Raw genomic sequence first — 16502 nt, forward strand, 5'->3', positions numbered from 1 at the left:
TCCAAACTTTACGCCAAATTTCTTCTTAACAAACTAGAAGATTGGGTCCAGGCACAACAGATTTTAAATCCTGAGCAAGACGGTTTCCGTAAAGGCTCCTCTCCAATCGATCACTGCCTTACACTCCATTTTCTGGCAAAACAGTCTATCGCCGGTCCTACTTGACATCTGTATGCAGCATTTGTTGATTTGGCCGCAGCATTCGACTCGATTGATAGGAACGCTCTATGGTATAATGTATCATCTGAACATCGATCCCCGCTTGCTATATCTTATCCGTACTTTATACACTAACACCTTTGCTATAGTTAGAACTCCTCACTCCGGAGCCCTCTCTCATCCGATACCAGTGGAGAGAGGCGTCAAACAAGGATGCCTCTTAGCTCCCCTGCTTTTTAATTTGTTTTTAAATGACATTATTCCTTTTCTATCTGGACCTCAATTTTTCCCCCCTCTATTGGCCAAAGGAAAGTATCGACTCTTCTCTATGCCGACGATATGGTCCTTCTTTCCCTAGTTCCAATTGGACTTAGAAAGATGTTGAGATCCCTACAGTCCTATTGTTCTAAGGAAAAACTCAGTATTAACTATGATAAAACCAAAGTTCTAGTTTTTGGGAAAAGATTCAAAGGACATCGCTGGCAGATAGCAGACCATCAGTTAGAACAACCTCGAGAATTTAAATACCTGGATATTTATTTCTCAGATACTCTTTCCTGGCAATATCACCGACAATATATCAAATCGCATGCGGTTAAGTCAATAGGGACAATTTTAAAATTTTCTCGATCTGTTGGGGGCGGCCAGATCCTCCCTACTTTAAAGATCTTTAAAGCAAAGGTGATCCCACAAATCCTATATGGAGTAGCCGTTTGGGGTTGGGATTATAATATCGTAACAGACCTGGAAACTATACAAAATAGTTTTCTCAGGTGCTTGCTATCTCTCCCTGTGGGAACATCTGCTGCGATGACTCGAATTGAGACGGGCTCCCTGCCACTGATGGCTTTCATACATTTTACCCTTCTGAAATTTCTGAGATCACTCAATGGGTCCAGACCAGGACATTATTACAATTATGTTTTGATCACCCATTCGCTACTACCTTATGGCGCTCTAAATTAAATAAATTGTTATCAATTTACCATCTTCCAGTGCAGGATTTTAACGCAATGTCAAATAACAAATCTCTACGTGAATACATATTTCTCCACTCTATGAATCAGGATAGGCTATCCTCCATCAACTCAAAGATATCTATCTCCCTGGTACTGGCGATTTAAGCTTGACCCCCACTGCTCTACTTATCTCCTTCAACCAATACCCCTTGTTCTCAGACGGGCGTTTACAGCCCTACGTTTTTTCTCCCTACCAAATGCCGACAGGGAAGGTCGACTAGCCGGTGTTCCTAAGGCCCAAAGGAATTGTGTCTGTGGCTCACCCTTGGCGGAAGACCTTCCCCATGTTCTGTTCTATTGCCCAATTTATACCCAGCCCAGAATTAGATTTTTCAGTAAATGGTTAGAAACCCCTCAGCTTTATTCACTCGATGAAAAAATCATCTTTTTAATGTCCGATCATAATTTGGAAGTAACCCACAAAGTAGCTCTTTTTGTAATAGCAGCAAGAAAACTTAGGGTCAATTACATTGCCCTACGAGATATTACATAGGCAAGTCCTCCTGCATGAGATCCTCTCTTAAATGTTTCTTTTAAATATCTTCATCTGTTTTTAAATTACTGTATATGTACTGTTTTAATTTGCGTTGGCCTTTGGCCCTGCAAACAAATAAAGAACTGAACTGATTTAAGTGGCATATAAATTTTGTTAAATAAATATATAAATAAAACCACAATGCTTAAGTGTCCACAGTAGCTTTGCATGGGAGGAGGATGGGGAGAATATCAGAGCAACTTGGCCATGCCCCTGGGACCTCCTAGCATCCCCACCAAGTCCATAGAGCACCAGTTGCCACTGATGACAACAGACTCACAAGGAGCCCCCTCCCCATCAACTGAGTATTATCAATTTGGTCTGTGGCAAAGATCAGGTCAAGGGTATGCTTGGCGACATGTGTTGAGACAGCAATTAATTGAGACAGCCCCATGATTCTCATGGAGGCCATGAAGTCCCAAGCTAGCTTTGGCATGGATACTGAAGTCCCACAGCACCACATCTGAGACTACCTCTGCCAGCTCAGTTGGGGAGGTTATAGTGCAGTGGGGTGGACACTGGTACATTAATAACATCCCCCTGCTGTCTCTCTGGCCCAACACCACAAACAATTACTTGAACCCAGACAGTGTAGACTGATCTCCTGGTGAGGGAGACTGAATTTTGACTCAGGATGGCAAACCTCCCACCTCTCCCTCTGACCTGGAATGGGGCTGCATCAGGTACCCAGGCAGACACAGCTGGGTTTGTTTAGGGCATGGGCTTCTAGATTTGTTCAGAAAAGTTATCAAGCTCTACCAAAATATGATTTCTTGTGACCACAGGCAGCATATCAAATGAGATACAAATTCCATTTTGACTCAACCTACACATGACACATCTATCACCTGATATCCAATACACTGGCTAAATGCTTTGGACAGAACCACATACTTCTACTCATACTCTAACAATGCATTAATTGACTTTTCTTTTTGTTTCATTTAAAAAGGGTTTTAGACAAAATCACACAATTTCAATTTACATAGCCACTGGAAAATCTAATTAATTTGTTATTATAAAAAAGATGCAGGGATCCAAGGGAGAGGGCTGCGGTGTTGTTTTACTACTTAGCTATCTCATCTTTACCTCATGTACACATACATATATTCCAGTTAAAATAAATAATTAAAGTTAACAACCCAGTGGAGTATAATGATCAGCTGGTTTAGGAGACAGAATGGACTTTGTTAAAGTTTAACTTTTTATCAGTATAGTAACATTGGTTTGTATAGAAAGAATAGGGGGAAAAATCCTAGTAGCACTGAGTAGAGATGTACCTCAAAAATAGCAGCAACTGTTAAAAAAACTGGTACTGGAACTTTTTTGCATATGAAATGCTTTCTGCCAAGTCAAAAGCTAAGCTTAAAACCATTTAAAAAAACTACTTTCCAGCCATTTTAAGCTTAACAGTAAGGAAATTACTCAGAATAGGATTTTTATCAAAAAAGACAATATAAAAGCTTCAGCTCCAGGGATAAGCGTTGTTGTTATGTGCCTACGGGGACCCTATGAATCAGCAACTTCCAATAGCATCTGTTATAAAGTACCCTGTTCAGATCTTGTAAGTTCAGATCTGTGGCTTCCTTTATGGAATCAATCCATCTTGTTTGGTCTTCCTCTTGTTCTTCTCCCTTATGTTTTTCCCAGCATTATTGTCTTTTCTAGTGAATCAAAAAGTACATCTACCAAGAAAACATACTGTAATTAATGTACACAAGGGGTAGCTTTCATAATCAGGCCTAAAGCAACACAGTAGTCATGCCATTCTTAAAAGATCTACATTTTCTCATGCTTCTGCACAACAAATGTGTTCCAGATTAATTGAAAGTGTACAGGCCATCTTAGAGTCCAAATTAATCCAAGTGTTTAATATCCCTTTCATTTCATATGGATTCAACAGCACCATTTTCATAGGGAGAGAGAGAGAGAGAGAGAGAGAGAGAGAGAGAGAATGATCGATCACTTGAATGGAAATCTCATGAGAGAGAAATCAATCTAGTCCAAAGAACTTCAGAGTATTGATCTATGTGCATTATAATTTCAGAAACTAAAAGAGAATGTCTAAAATTAAAAAGGGGAGAAATGATTACAGCTAAAAACTAGTTGTGTTTTCAGAATCTGTAAGAGTTATGAACATAGATTATAATGTATTTTTTTCTGAAGATGTTCACTGCTTTACAGATAACTGAAAATAAGACAGGAATTTTGCCAATTTTGAGGAAGGCAAAATTCCCATGTTAAAAGTAGTACACTTAGCAACATAACTACTGTACTTTAAAAGCTCAAGGAAGAGAGCATGATGTTTTCAACCCTTTTGTTGAGGCTTTTGACACTGTTAGGGTAATTTGCCCTGAATATTTCCTTATTTGTAGCTAGTACATATTTGGATTTAAGATATTTGAGCAAAAGTAGCTTAGATATTTTCATTTTTATATTGATGCTATTGACATTTTTAAATGCCATTTATGTCACCCTGGGCTCCTGCTGGGAGGAAGGGCGGGATATAAATCAAATAATTAATAAATACATAAATTGCAAGCAATTCTATTATTTTAAAACTCTAGAGGAAAACTGAAATTTAGTAAGATATCCTTGAAGCTCGTTATCCTTTAGATATCCTACAAACACACACTCTCTCCATACGCCCTATATCTTTACCAGTGCAATCCTATAAGTATGTACAACTGAGTTCAATTGGGCTTATTCCCAGACAAGTATGTATAGCATTGCAGCTTAATATATGAATCCATATTTCTGTTTTGCTACATGGAAGTGCCAGATCATCATGTTTGGATAGATACACATGAATATAGTAACTAGTGCAAGGATCACAACAAAAATAGGCTATTATGGAAGGGAAAATTTTTAAAAGGACATTAACTGTTGTAACAATTTTACACAAGAGACCCTGACACAGAGCTCAAGAGATACAATTCACTACAGTAAAAAGAGCAGGGAGAAAATTCTGTAACACAAATTAAAATTTTCAGCCTTCTTCATGAAACCAGAGCAGGTAATAGTTAAGTATACAGAAAGTTGCCTTTCAAAATAGCTCTGCTCAAGATAACATAGCCAATGCTAGAAGATACTGGCTTAATCTATTGGTCAAACTCTAATTATAAACAGAGTTTGTTTGTTTTTTCTTTCATGAACTACAATACCTTTATCATCTTGTTCAAGCCAGGAATAGATAGTGACTAACATCCATGTTATATCCCCTCTGCAGGACTGACATGTAATTCCCAGTCTTCTGGATAAGATTTTAGGGGCCTACAAGGGGCTACACAAGGAAAAGAGAAAAAGGAACCCCGCTGCATGTGTGGACATGTGTTCTGCTGGCAGAGAGATGTCACACAGCAATTTAGGAAATAGATAAATCAGGATGAAACTAGCAAAGCATGTACTTCAAAGCCTAGTCTCCTATAAGAAAAACTAAATACTTGGCTTAAAATCCGTAACTTCTGCATCTTTATAAAAGTTGGATTTATTCCAGTCTATTTTTAATTTTTGTTGAATTTCTATCCTGCCTTTCTTTTCCAATAGAGATGTTTAAAGCATCTTACAAAATAAAACAAACAGTAAAAACAGTAATCCAATCATTAAAATAAACAACAAAACACATCTACAGAGCCCTGCTGGAAGGGCAGAATATAAATCAAATAATAAATAAATAAAAATAAAATAACAGTGTAAAAGAATGCAGATAGGTAAGTCTTCAAATACTGGCAAAACATAAATAAAAACGGAGATCATTTAAGCTCTGGGCAGGGAGCTCCACAAATGGGTCGCTGCTTGTGTGCTGCCACAAACCATACCTCAGAAGACAATGGCACATGCAAGAACACGTAGCTATTGCAAGTGAACACCATTCAGCTCCATCTCTTGCACTGCGCTTGAAAAGGCTTAACAACTGTACTGATCTTCAATCAGCTTCAGCAATAAGTAAAGTAATACAGAGAGTTACCAGGGACTGGAGGAGCAAAGACAACTCTCAATTGTCTTTTCATTTTATAGTTCTATACAGTCTTTCCCCCCTCCGAACACATAAGCATAAAAACAGATTATATAAATGTGCTTGAGGAGATGACCCAAAGTTAATGAATACAGCTGCAATTCTGCATACAGAATTCAGAGGCACATGCATATGGTGCAGTAGTCCAAAATAACAGCACAAATCTTTAGAACGTTACTACACATTACTAACTACTGCAGATTTTTATTGTGAAAAGCTATGTTTAATGTAAGCCAAAAATGAGAGAGCTCTGACAACGCAATACTAATTTACTCAAGAGACTGCTAAAGTCAAGCATGAGAGTTCAACACAAGAGGTTTATAAATGACAGCAGAGTACCGGGAGATAATTCTAACTTGTATTCACTCTAGAGTCATCAGTTACATGTACTTTCTAACCTTTAAAGCTGAAATGTTAACTTATCATCAGTTAATGAATTTACGTTTCCCCTTTCACCAACATCAATCAACTCAAGATATTACCTACCGTTAGTGTTAAGGCTCTCGGGAACATCAGTGAAACAGTACTGCCATCTCTCTTTCCAGGTCATAAAAAAGTTAGGAATGAGGCCTGCGAGTGGAACTTTTGCCTACTGTAATTCCTAAATTAATGACAGTTTGTAAGGCTAATGGAGACTAGGAAAAAGGACCTTTTGGCAAACAAAATAGGATGGGCAATGGCAGCAGCCAGTAACTGTATAAAGTAGGGATCAAGGCTATTGATGGTAATGAAGTGATCACAATAACAATCACCAATGAGCCAAAGGGCAAGAGAAAATCATATTAACCTTTATTTTTCTCCTCAAACAACAACTAGCATGAAATCTGAACCTTAATTTTATCATAGCTACATCTCAACACCAGAAACACATACATATAAAAAACTAATATTTTACTAGAGATTCAGGGTTGTAGCCAACACTGCACAAATGAAGCAGGAAGACTTGCATTTTCCTTCCTCCTGCTGCACACTCCCCACATCTGCTCAATATGGTCTCCCAACTCTCCAGAGCTGATTTTGAGGACTTGGGGGGCTGAGGTGGAGGTGACAGGAGAGGAAGAGGAAGTTCCATTGTGCCCAAGGAAGCCTGTTGCACTAGAGGAACAACTCTGATGGTTACAACTCTCGGCATTTAGCTAAATATACACAGTTTTTAAAAAGCTAATCTGAACTAATTTTCATTACAAAAACAATCCACCCTAAAAAAGAAATTACAATCATAAATCTGCAACCAACGTCTCTCATCCTGAACTCTTCCAAGTCCAAGAAAAGGGGCAATGACTCCATTACGTAACAACTCTGTTATATTCTTCACAACTGCAAAAACATAGCTATCTCTAAATAGAGGAAGTCCTTCTAGATTCAACCTACTGGATATATCACTGGACACCAAAGTCAGGATCATTCAGACCATGGTATTCCCGATTTCTATGTATGGATGTGAAAGTTGGACAGTGAAAAAAGAGGATAAGAGAAAAATCAACTCATTTGAAATGTGGTGCTGGAGGAGAGCTTTGCACATACCATGGACTGCGAAAAAGACCAATAACTGGGTGTTTGAACAAATTAAACCAGAACTGTCACTAGAAGCTAAAATGATGAAACTCAGATTATCATACTTTGGACACATAATGAGAAGACCTGATTCACTTGAAAAGACAATAATGCTGGGAAAAACGGAAGGGAGTAGAAAAAGAAGAAGGCCAAACAAGAGATGGATTGATTCCATAAAGGAAGCCACAGACTTGAACTTACAAGATCTGAACAGGGTGGTTCATGACAGATGCTCTTGGAGGTCGCTGATTCATAGGGTTGTAATCGACTTGAAGGCACATAACAACAACAAATGACAGCAAATAACTCTCACAACTTTAAAAAAAATACTGTGGCCCATTAAAATAGGGGCTAGGAACCTTTTTTTATGTCCAGGCCTGCATTCCCATAGGGGGAAGCTAAGAGTGGGCAGGGGCAAAGCTGGATGGGCCACCTGACCTGCTTTTCTCTCTTCCACTGACCCCTCCCCCTAAAATCAGGCTTTGAAAAAAGGCCCTATTTTCACCAAAGGGCCCTTTTGTTGTATGCCTAATTGCCACATGGGGACTGGCCAGATCCAAAGGTGCCAAAGACAACGGTTCACAAAGCCTACCTTAGAGGGCAACACATTTGTCGAGATATGTACTCTAACACATAAGAGTCTATTATCTCACCACATATACAAGAATCTCTCACCATTGATAGGAAAGGGATAGAATGCTTCAAGTCCCTCTCTTCCCTTTTTGAATGTACCATGGTATGGTGTTACGTCTATATTGACGTTGATGCTAACTCTGGAAGGAAATGTAATAAAAAATCCCATGGTTTGCATATCAACAGTTAACCCAAGTAACCATTCCAATATGCTACCTTTAAAACAGGAGTTCCCAAACAGGAAAGAGAAAATTGTGTGCAACAGGAAACAGTGAAAAGTTGTGAGTTCACAACATGATCCCAACCTCCTGACCATGATTAAGAGATAATATTAAGTCTGCACCAAGTCATAGGAACTTGGGAACACCAACCTGGACAGAAGACTGTTTTACCCATTACAGCCACAGGTAGATGCCACAAATATAAACCTCATAGTGTACATCTTTTTTGTCACCATACATATACATCATGGAAGCATGCTACAGAAGCTTTAATTGGCTATGGTGCCCCAGCATGCCTTTCCCCAAAATATACATGAAACAGACATGTAGTCATCTCACATATACGGGGAAGACTGGCAGGTAAGTATAATTTTTAAATATATACCCACTTTACTGTAAAACATGCACTGCCTTGAAATTTTCATCCTTCTCACTCATGGATAACAGGAATACCTTTGGCTCAGGGAGCAGAATTCTGTATGCAAAACTCTCTGTATTTATTTAAGCCAGACATCAGCAGCCCTTGACGAGTGAGCATGGCCAGTCACCACTGAGCTGTTTCTGGAGTTCCCCCCTCCCACCACAGTTGCCTCATGGTCAAAAGGAGATTACATTCTTCCAAAGTAACCTGCGGGAGAGGAGAAAGACTCAATAACAACTTGCACCTTAGTACACACTCTTTAAGCTAAAATTCCTACCCTCAGCAGTCACCCTGGAGCTTCACAGAGTCCAGCCCTTCTTTTCCCTAATGAAGTAACTGTTGAGCTAGATTAGGAACAACTGGCTTCAAAGACCGTAACCTCCCGATATAGTGTCTTTGCGTCCAAAGTCTGCCCAAAGGGCAGCAGAAAGAGCTATTTGGTTTCCCTTCTGCTATTTCAGTTCATCTTCCCCTGCCCCCTGAATTCCATAGTGGCCCATAATTGCAGTTCCTTAATTTTTAAATACTTGAAAATTTTCAAATACTTGACTTTTTAATCTAGAATAATTTTGCTTTAAACTATTCTCCGAGTTAAAAACACATTATTTACTTAAGCTCAAGACAGAAATGAAGCTATCACCAAAAAAAAGAAACAAACCTGGTACAAAGAAATTTCCAGCCACCGCAGACAAACCATTCTAAACCTCGTTTTCTCTGAGAAATTCTGGCCCTTGGCAAAGTATGGTAATCACTTTCATCATTTTCAAACCCTTCCTCTGACATCATTAGGGGCATTTCATCCAAATGAGATGATTCATCTTCTACCTGGTACCTATTGAGATTTAAAATAAAGAAATAAATGAGAGGATTAGACAGACAACAAACAACTGATAACATTCTTATTAGCTGCTACATATGCATTCTAAATACCTAAACATACAATGGCTTTGTTTGCACATACTGTTAAGCCAAACAATGGTTAAGAATGAATGACCAAGTGGGCTGGTGTAGTTAAACAAATGCTGGTGCTTCAAGACCCCCCCCCCAACTCCTGCTGCCCCACTATCAGAAGCTAAGCCATAATTTTACTTAGTGTTATGCCTGAACCTGGTCTCATAGTCTGTCTCATTCCAAACAAGCCATGAGCTGTAATCAAGATTTGTTCTTGGCATACTGCTTGGGGAGACAAACCATGAGCCCAGGTTCATAACACTAAGTCAAGCCATGGCTCCTAGTAGCTCCTAGTAGCACACAGGAGGATGGGGGAGGAGTGAAGCAGCCATGATTTTCTAACTGCACCAGCAGGCTTGGTCATTCACACTTGGCTTAGTGTTACATGCAAACCAGGCCAATATAAGAAAGAATTTGCCAGAGCCCATGGAACATTTACAACTAAGGAAAAATTTGATGACATGCCAAAAAGTTCATGCTACGCTGAAAATGACAAGATTCCTAGAAAGTGGAAAGAACATGCTGTTTCAGTGTCCCTTTTATGAAAATTTTGCCATAAATAATGATAGTACAGGTAAGATGCAAGCAAAATCCTGGAACAGTAAACATCTAGCAATCCTTCAAGTAACATAATACTGCCATTTATTTATTTATTTATTGTATTTATATACCGCCCCATAGCCGAAGCTCTCTGGGCGGTTTACAGTACCTAAAAACACTAAAAACACATATACAAATTTAAAACACATCTTTTAAAAACAATTTAAAACACAATTTAAACATTTAAAACAATTTAAAAACACATGCTAAAGTGCCTGGGAGAAAAGGAATTATTAAGAATGGACCAATTTAGCCCTTGGAACTCTTTCCAGATCACACCCCCTCTTCCTAGGCCACATCCTTCACTGGCTCTGCTTCACACCCTGAATGGTTTTGCCTGGATGGAATCTGTCCTTGACCCCTGATAATACCTCTTGCTTGTCTGGATAAAGGATAGACAGAGGTGTATGGGTGTCTGTATGAGCTACTGTACAAAGGTAACATTTACATGTGTTATTCTGCCCATTTTTGCCTCTGCCCACACCCACTACCCATGTATGGCCCTCAGAAGGTTGCCCAAAAGGGACTGTGGCTCCCGGGCTGAAAAAGTTCCCCACCACTAATTTAGAACTATCTTAGTACTGATTTCTGTAAGTTGCTCTAAAATCCTCTTTGGTGAAAGGGCAGGTATGTAAAAATACAAACAAATAAATAATAAGCATGCAAATCGGAAACCTTTTTGGAATCAGGAAATATAGTGTTTTCAGCAGCTGTTAAATGTACACAGGAGAGTAAGCTTCAATTAGGAAGGAATCAGAAGAGGAAGAAATCTCCCTTTTGCTGCAGCTCTGCAAAAGGCATATTGCCCCTCCTAAAGAAACCATGTTGTGGAATTTTCTCCTTAATGGAGTCCTCGTCCAGGAAACGACACTGAGGCAGGTTGAAGCTTACAGCTTACAATTATACTTACAATTGCAAGGAGTCCCTGCTAGCGTGCGCTATGGTGGGAGACTGCCTTCTTCCCCACATAAGGGGCTTTACCTATTTCCCGCTTCCATCTGGCTCTGTGATTCGTCAGGTAATTCTCCATTATTGGGAAGTAACAACGCACATACTCATCTTATGTCTGCCCTGTCCTGTTGTAACATCCATCCCCTTCCACCTTATCTACATACTAATACCAACGACCCTCAGAGGTGGAATTTTCCTCTTCACCTTCAAGTCAATTCCAACTTCTGGCGACCCTATGAATAGGGTTTTCATGGTAAGCAGTATTCAGAAGTGGTTTACCAAGCCTTCCTCTGAGGCTGAGAGACAGTGACTGGCCCAAGGTCACCCAGTGAGCTTCATGGCTGTGTGAGGATTCAAACCCTGGTCTCCCAGGTCATAGTCCAGCACCTTAACCACTACAGTGAACAAATCTTGCTTGGATCTCTTAACAGTTCTACACAGCAGCACTCTGTTCAAGTTTACTTGACAGGAGAAATCACACAGTTAAGAATTCTTCAAGCAGTGCTCTACACCTCCTCCTCTTCTTCCTCAACAAATTTACCAGGAGAGACAGTGTTAACTGCACCACTGATAGGGATGAAAAAATATGTTATGCTATAAAGAATTAATTCTAACCATCAGTGTTGTGATAGCCAAATCCCAGTTCATTTATTAAATTTGTTTTGTCACAATTGAAGACATATGCATAACTATACTGTTAAAAGTGATCAACAGTGTCTTTCAATAGGTATAATAATGGAGAACTGCACAGGGTACATTTAAAACCTACTATGTTAAATGCCATCAGTGCAAGAAGTTGCATCAATTTCAAACAAAATATGACCCATCATTAACAGAGCATTACTGCTGAGCATGTTACCATCTAAAGCTATGTTTTTAAAAATGACAAGAAAGATTTCGCTAAAACAATTTCACTGTGTGTAGTAGGTCTTACAGTATAACACTCATGATTCTAAAAGTGTTATGGTTTGTTCTTTAAACTGAAGCATTCTGCTGCTTTCATCCCTTTACAAAGGGCTGGATCTAGAGGAACTCATTATGCAAAAGAAACTCGTCCAGATACAACCCACTGTGTTATTTATTCTTGCTGTTTAAAGTGTTGTAAACTCCCTTGAGGATTTTTTTTTATTGCAAAGGTTGTGATTTTAAAAATAAATGCCAAACATAAAGAGTAAAAACAGACTGTTAAAATTATTGCCTAACTCACATACTAAGTTTTGTGGATTATTCTTAAAAACCAAGACTGTAGAAGAAATGTCTAGAAGATACTAACATGGCTGTTTTAGAAACATGCAATATTTGTTAAACAAAGCAATCCTCTGTTTAGCTGAAAGTGAAGACTACTATGCTCAATGGGGCTTACTCAAAGAAAGGTGAGCACAAGATTACACCCTAAAACAACAATTTATGCACACTTACTTCCATGTAGCTCCTAACAAACACAATGGGATATATTTCTGTAGCCACAAAATATTTTCAAAAGGTGCACTGCAAGGAACTAGAAACAGGAAGCCAAGATCAGGTTTTGTATATGCTCAGAGAATTGTTTCAGAGGATTTCTGTTTTCCCCAACATTTACATGAAACCAAGAAAAAGTAGCATTCCTATGCTTGCAATATAGAGTAGACACATTCAGTTGTGCAGCAAGTTGCTCCTTTTCAAATATATGGCAAATATAATGGGGTCAAGTTTCAATCAAACTACATCAGTCCATCCATTCACTGAAAATGTCACCTAAGGCCTTCATTCAGGTGTCCCCACAATCTGAAGTAAAATAGATGGAATCTGGAGAAACAGCCTTTTCAGTAGTGCCGTCTGTCAGGCCCAGGATGTGACTCAGGAACCAGACCAACGATTGTAGTTAATTCGTGTTTTATTAGGGTAATGTCCAAACAAAGACTGCGTTTTCTCATGAATCAATACAGGGATACAGGTCCTGCGGCATTGGGAGAAAGTTGACAGAGCAAGGGACTTCTTCCCGCCTGTTCTTTAAGAAGGGGCCGAACGGGCGCGCAATCTTTCGCTCCTCCTTAACTGCCCCTCAGGTACTGCCCGCCTTCCCCCCCTTCTCTCCTGTCTTTTCAGCTGTCTGCTTGTGCGCGGTGAGGGGGGAAGCATCACCCCCTCCTCTTCTGAAGTTTCCGATTCCAGGATGGGGGATAGGGGAGGGGCTGATGGTAAACTGCCTCCCCGCTTTTCGGTTGTGAGCAGCCCTCCCTCTTCCCCCTCTTGCTCTGAGCCTGAAAGAGGGGGAGGCGTGAGAATGTCCAGGGAGGGCTCAGGCTCCCCGTTGCTAAGCGACCTTATCACTCGCAGTTCCTCTGTTTCGTCTTCGCTCCAAAGGGGGGAAGTTCCTCCCCCTTCCCTCTGCCATCCATCCGAATACTCTTCTCCCAACTCTCCGGGATCCAGCTCCCCGGGATTGGGACCCCAGCTCTGCCTTCCGACACCGTCTCACTTTTGAAACCTGTCTCCAGGGAGGTCTACCTTGCACCATCATTACTATAATTTAGGCACCAGGCAACATGCAAAACACCATTATTCTTAGTGTTTTTAATATAGGACAATTTTGATTTCTATTTGAATAGAATGTTACTGTTTTCATTTGTATGCCTTTTTATTTCCTGTAGTCATTTAATCCTTCTACTTTATTAGCCACCTTGGAACATAAATTTATGTTGAAGTTGCAGGATATAAATAACTAGTGGAAAGTATCCAGCTTTGCTCAGAAATTCTAAGAAACCAAGAAATTAAACAGATAATTTAATTTTTTTAGTTCTTAATGAAAAAGAAATATTATTTTCCTTCCTAATGCTGTTGGATAAAGTATAATATACAATCCTGCTGAATGTGATTAAAATCAGTGCAGTTTAGAAAGGTTCAGTCTACTATCTTGATTCAAAACGGTACTTAACTGTATACAACCATCAACAAAAACCTCCTCCTTAATCTTAGGAATCACCATGCAAAATTTGGTTACTGTCCTGCTTCAGTTGAAACCAGATCCAGCAGTCCCAACTCCACTCACAGGGGCAAGGTCATAAACACTCCAAGGTCAAAACACAAGAAAGTCCAGTGATGCTAGGTCACAGAGCAAATCATGGAGCTGGTACAAGGATTTTGTTCTAGCACTCTTAGCCAGGCACTGGAGGCTTTTAACCATGCGCCTTCAGAGCTTCACTTAGGGAAAAGTTGCAGGCCATCTGGATTGCCTATGTTTGGTCTGCTTGTGAGGGGTATCTTCCTCATGAGTCCCATACAATAGGCTCCATTGTTCAGGAGGGCTCCCCGACCCTTTAGAGAGGTTTTTTTTGGGGGGGGGGATGTACAAGAGAAAAGAGGGAAAGAAAAATATCTGCTGTGTGAGCTGCTTTCTGTTTGTGCAACCAACGGATACAATCCTAAATATTAAAGGTTGTAACATATGTTATATAAAGTTCATCCATATAACAATAATTTCTGATCATCAGAACTAATTTCCCCTCCCCAAAATAATATATTTCACAATAAAAATTAGGGAGGTGGTGGGCTCTCCAACACTGGAGGCATTCAAAAGGCAGCTGGACATCCACCTGTTGGGTATGCTTTAACTTGGTTTCCTGCACTGAGCAAGGGGCTGGACTCAATGGCCTTACAGGCCCCATCCAACTCTACTATTCTGTAATTCTATGAAAGGTCTTAAATAGCTTTGAATACATCAGTAGGCTGCAACTTTTCTCATCTGTATTAAATATATATGCTACTTTTAGAATACTGATTACAAACCATGATTTATTAATCTAGTGATAAAAATCAAGGGCAATTCCTTAGATTTCTATTGCTGTGCAGTCTAAATTATTGCTGCAATTAATAAATTAAAAATACACTCTCTCATTCTTCATATTAATCATTTTTAAATAACCAAACACTGTAACCAATCGATCCACAGGAACTCTGATCCATGTAGTCCAAAAAAGGATACATGTTACCCATTTCCAAAATATATTTACATGCAAAAGAGTTCATCATATGAAGTGTGTCAGCTTTGCCACCCTCATAGCATTAGCAATGGGTGATTTTCTTCTTTTTCTTATTAGTTCTCCATGGTGAAATGTGCCTTCTAACAAAAAATTGAATCCTCTATTGATAGAAAAAAATGGCTGTACCAATCTGATGTTGGGGTCAAATGCACCCCAAGAAAGCGATACAAATAAAATACCCAGTCAACATTATTAAGCAAGCTACCATTTGCAAATAAAAATAGTACTAATGCCTTTATAGAGACAATTCATTTTTCACTAAAACAATATGGTTGTACATCAGTCACCTTTACAATGTGAAGGTCAAAAATCCATGCAAACGGTATGTAGGTTTTAATTGACCCCACATTTTTGACACATAAAAAGTTACTGTATAACATAATTATAAAAGTATAATAGCACAAGTGTAACAGTGCAATAATTATGAGTTACAAATTGGGGCAATAACAACAGATTTCACATACTTTATATCTATAGCAAATGTTATCTGAGCAGCCGATTCAGAATCACATTTTGCAACTGCATGAGTAAGACAGACAAAATGATTACATGAAGCATATCATCACTGTGATTTTAGATCATTCTGTTGATTACACAGAAAACACCTTTCCTTTTTCTTGGGCTCAACAGCAGTGGGCTGTACCAGTTTTGAAGCTTCCTTGATGCCCCAGATAAACTGGCTATATATATATATAGACTTCAATTCGGAATTTGATAAATTTTAGACCTTGGCCTGCCAGGAAGGTATGTTTTGAGGGATGTTCACACCACTGTGCATTGTCTTGCAAATAATACAAGGTATTTAAACAGCCAGTGCCCACATTTGAAAAACCACCATTGGCCACCATTTGATCATGTATTTGAAAGTAATGTAGAAATCATCTGGTTACAGGATATTCAGTTTTAAAGAACAATCACATGCTTTGAATTCTGTTCTGCGATTGCTACGTCATTATGCACTTCTGGATTTGTGACATGGAACTCTGGGGGAATTTCTGGTTTGTTTTTCAATGTGCCAGGCAGAGTCATATTCTTCCTAGCTAATCCCCTGGCCAGCAGCAAGAGGAAAAAATGTTTGTCATATTCCATTAGAACCATTTGTTCTCAGTTTCTCAATCACTGCCTGGGCTAGTTTTCAAGTTGTTGGAACACACTTGTCCATCCCAATATATATGTCCACATCATAAACATATGATACTTTGATACACTGTCAGAATGTTATGCCACATTTTCCAGGTTTGTATGGCATACTGCATTACTAGGCACATTCCTTTGAATTGTGCTAATTATTAATCAATTACAACATTCTCACAGGGCATAAAACATTGTGAGAGCATGTTGGTAAACAGATTTGCACAGGACAAGCTTCTATCTCATCAAATCTAAAGACTAAATTGTCACTGGCGTCCTTCAAAAGAAACAAA

General features: G+C 39.2%; 1 protein-coding gene across 3 annotated transcripts in view; it reads right to left on the reverse strand.

The window, feature by feature from the left end:
• ATP9B (ATPase phospholipid transporting 9B (putative)) overlaps window positions 1–16502 on the reverse strand; it is a 298695-nt gene that overhangs the window by 262549 nt on the left and 19644 nt on the right. For all 3 annotated transcript variants that reach the window (XM_061594081.1, XM_061594072.1, XM_061594090.1), the window contains exon 2: window positions 9216–9389. In XM_061594081.1, the coding sequence (XP_061450065.1) occupies window positions 9216–9389 (174 nt within the window). The remainder of the gene's footprint in view (window positions 1–9215; window positions 9390–16502) is intronic.

The sequence above is a fragment of the Rhineura floridana genome, chromosome 1 (genome assembly GCF_030035675.1).
Source record: "Rhineura floridana isolate rRhiFlo1 chromosome 1, rRhiFlo1.hap2, whole genome shotgun sequence".
Taxonomy (NCBI): domain Eukaryota; kingdom Metazoa; phylum Chordata; class Lepidosauria; order Squamata; family Rhineuridae; genus Rhineura; species Rhineura floridana.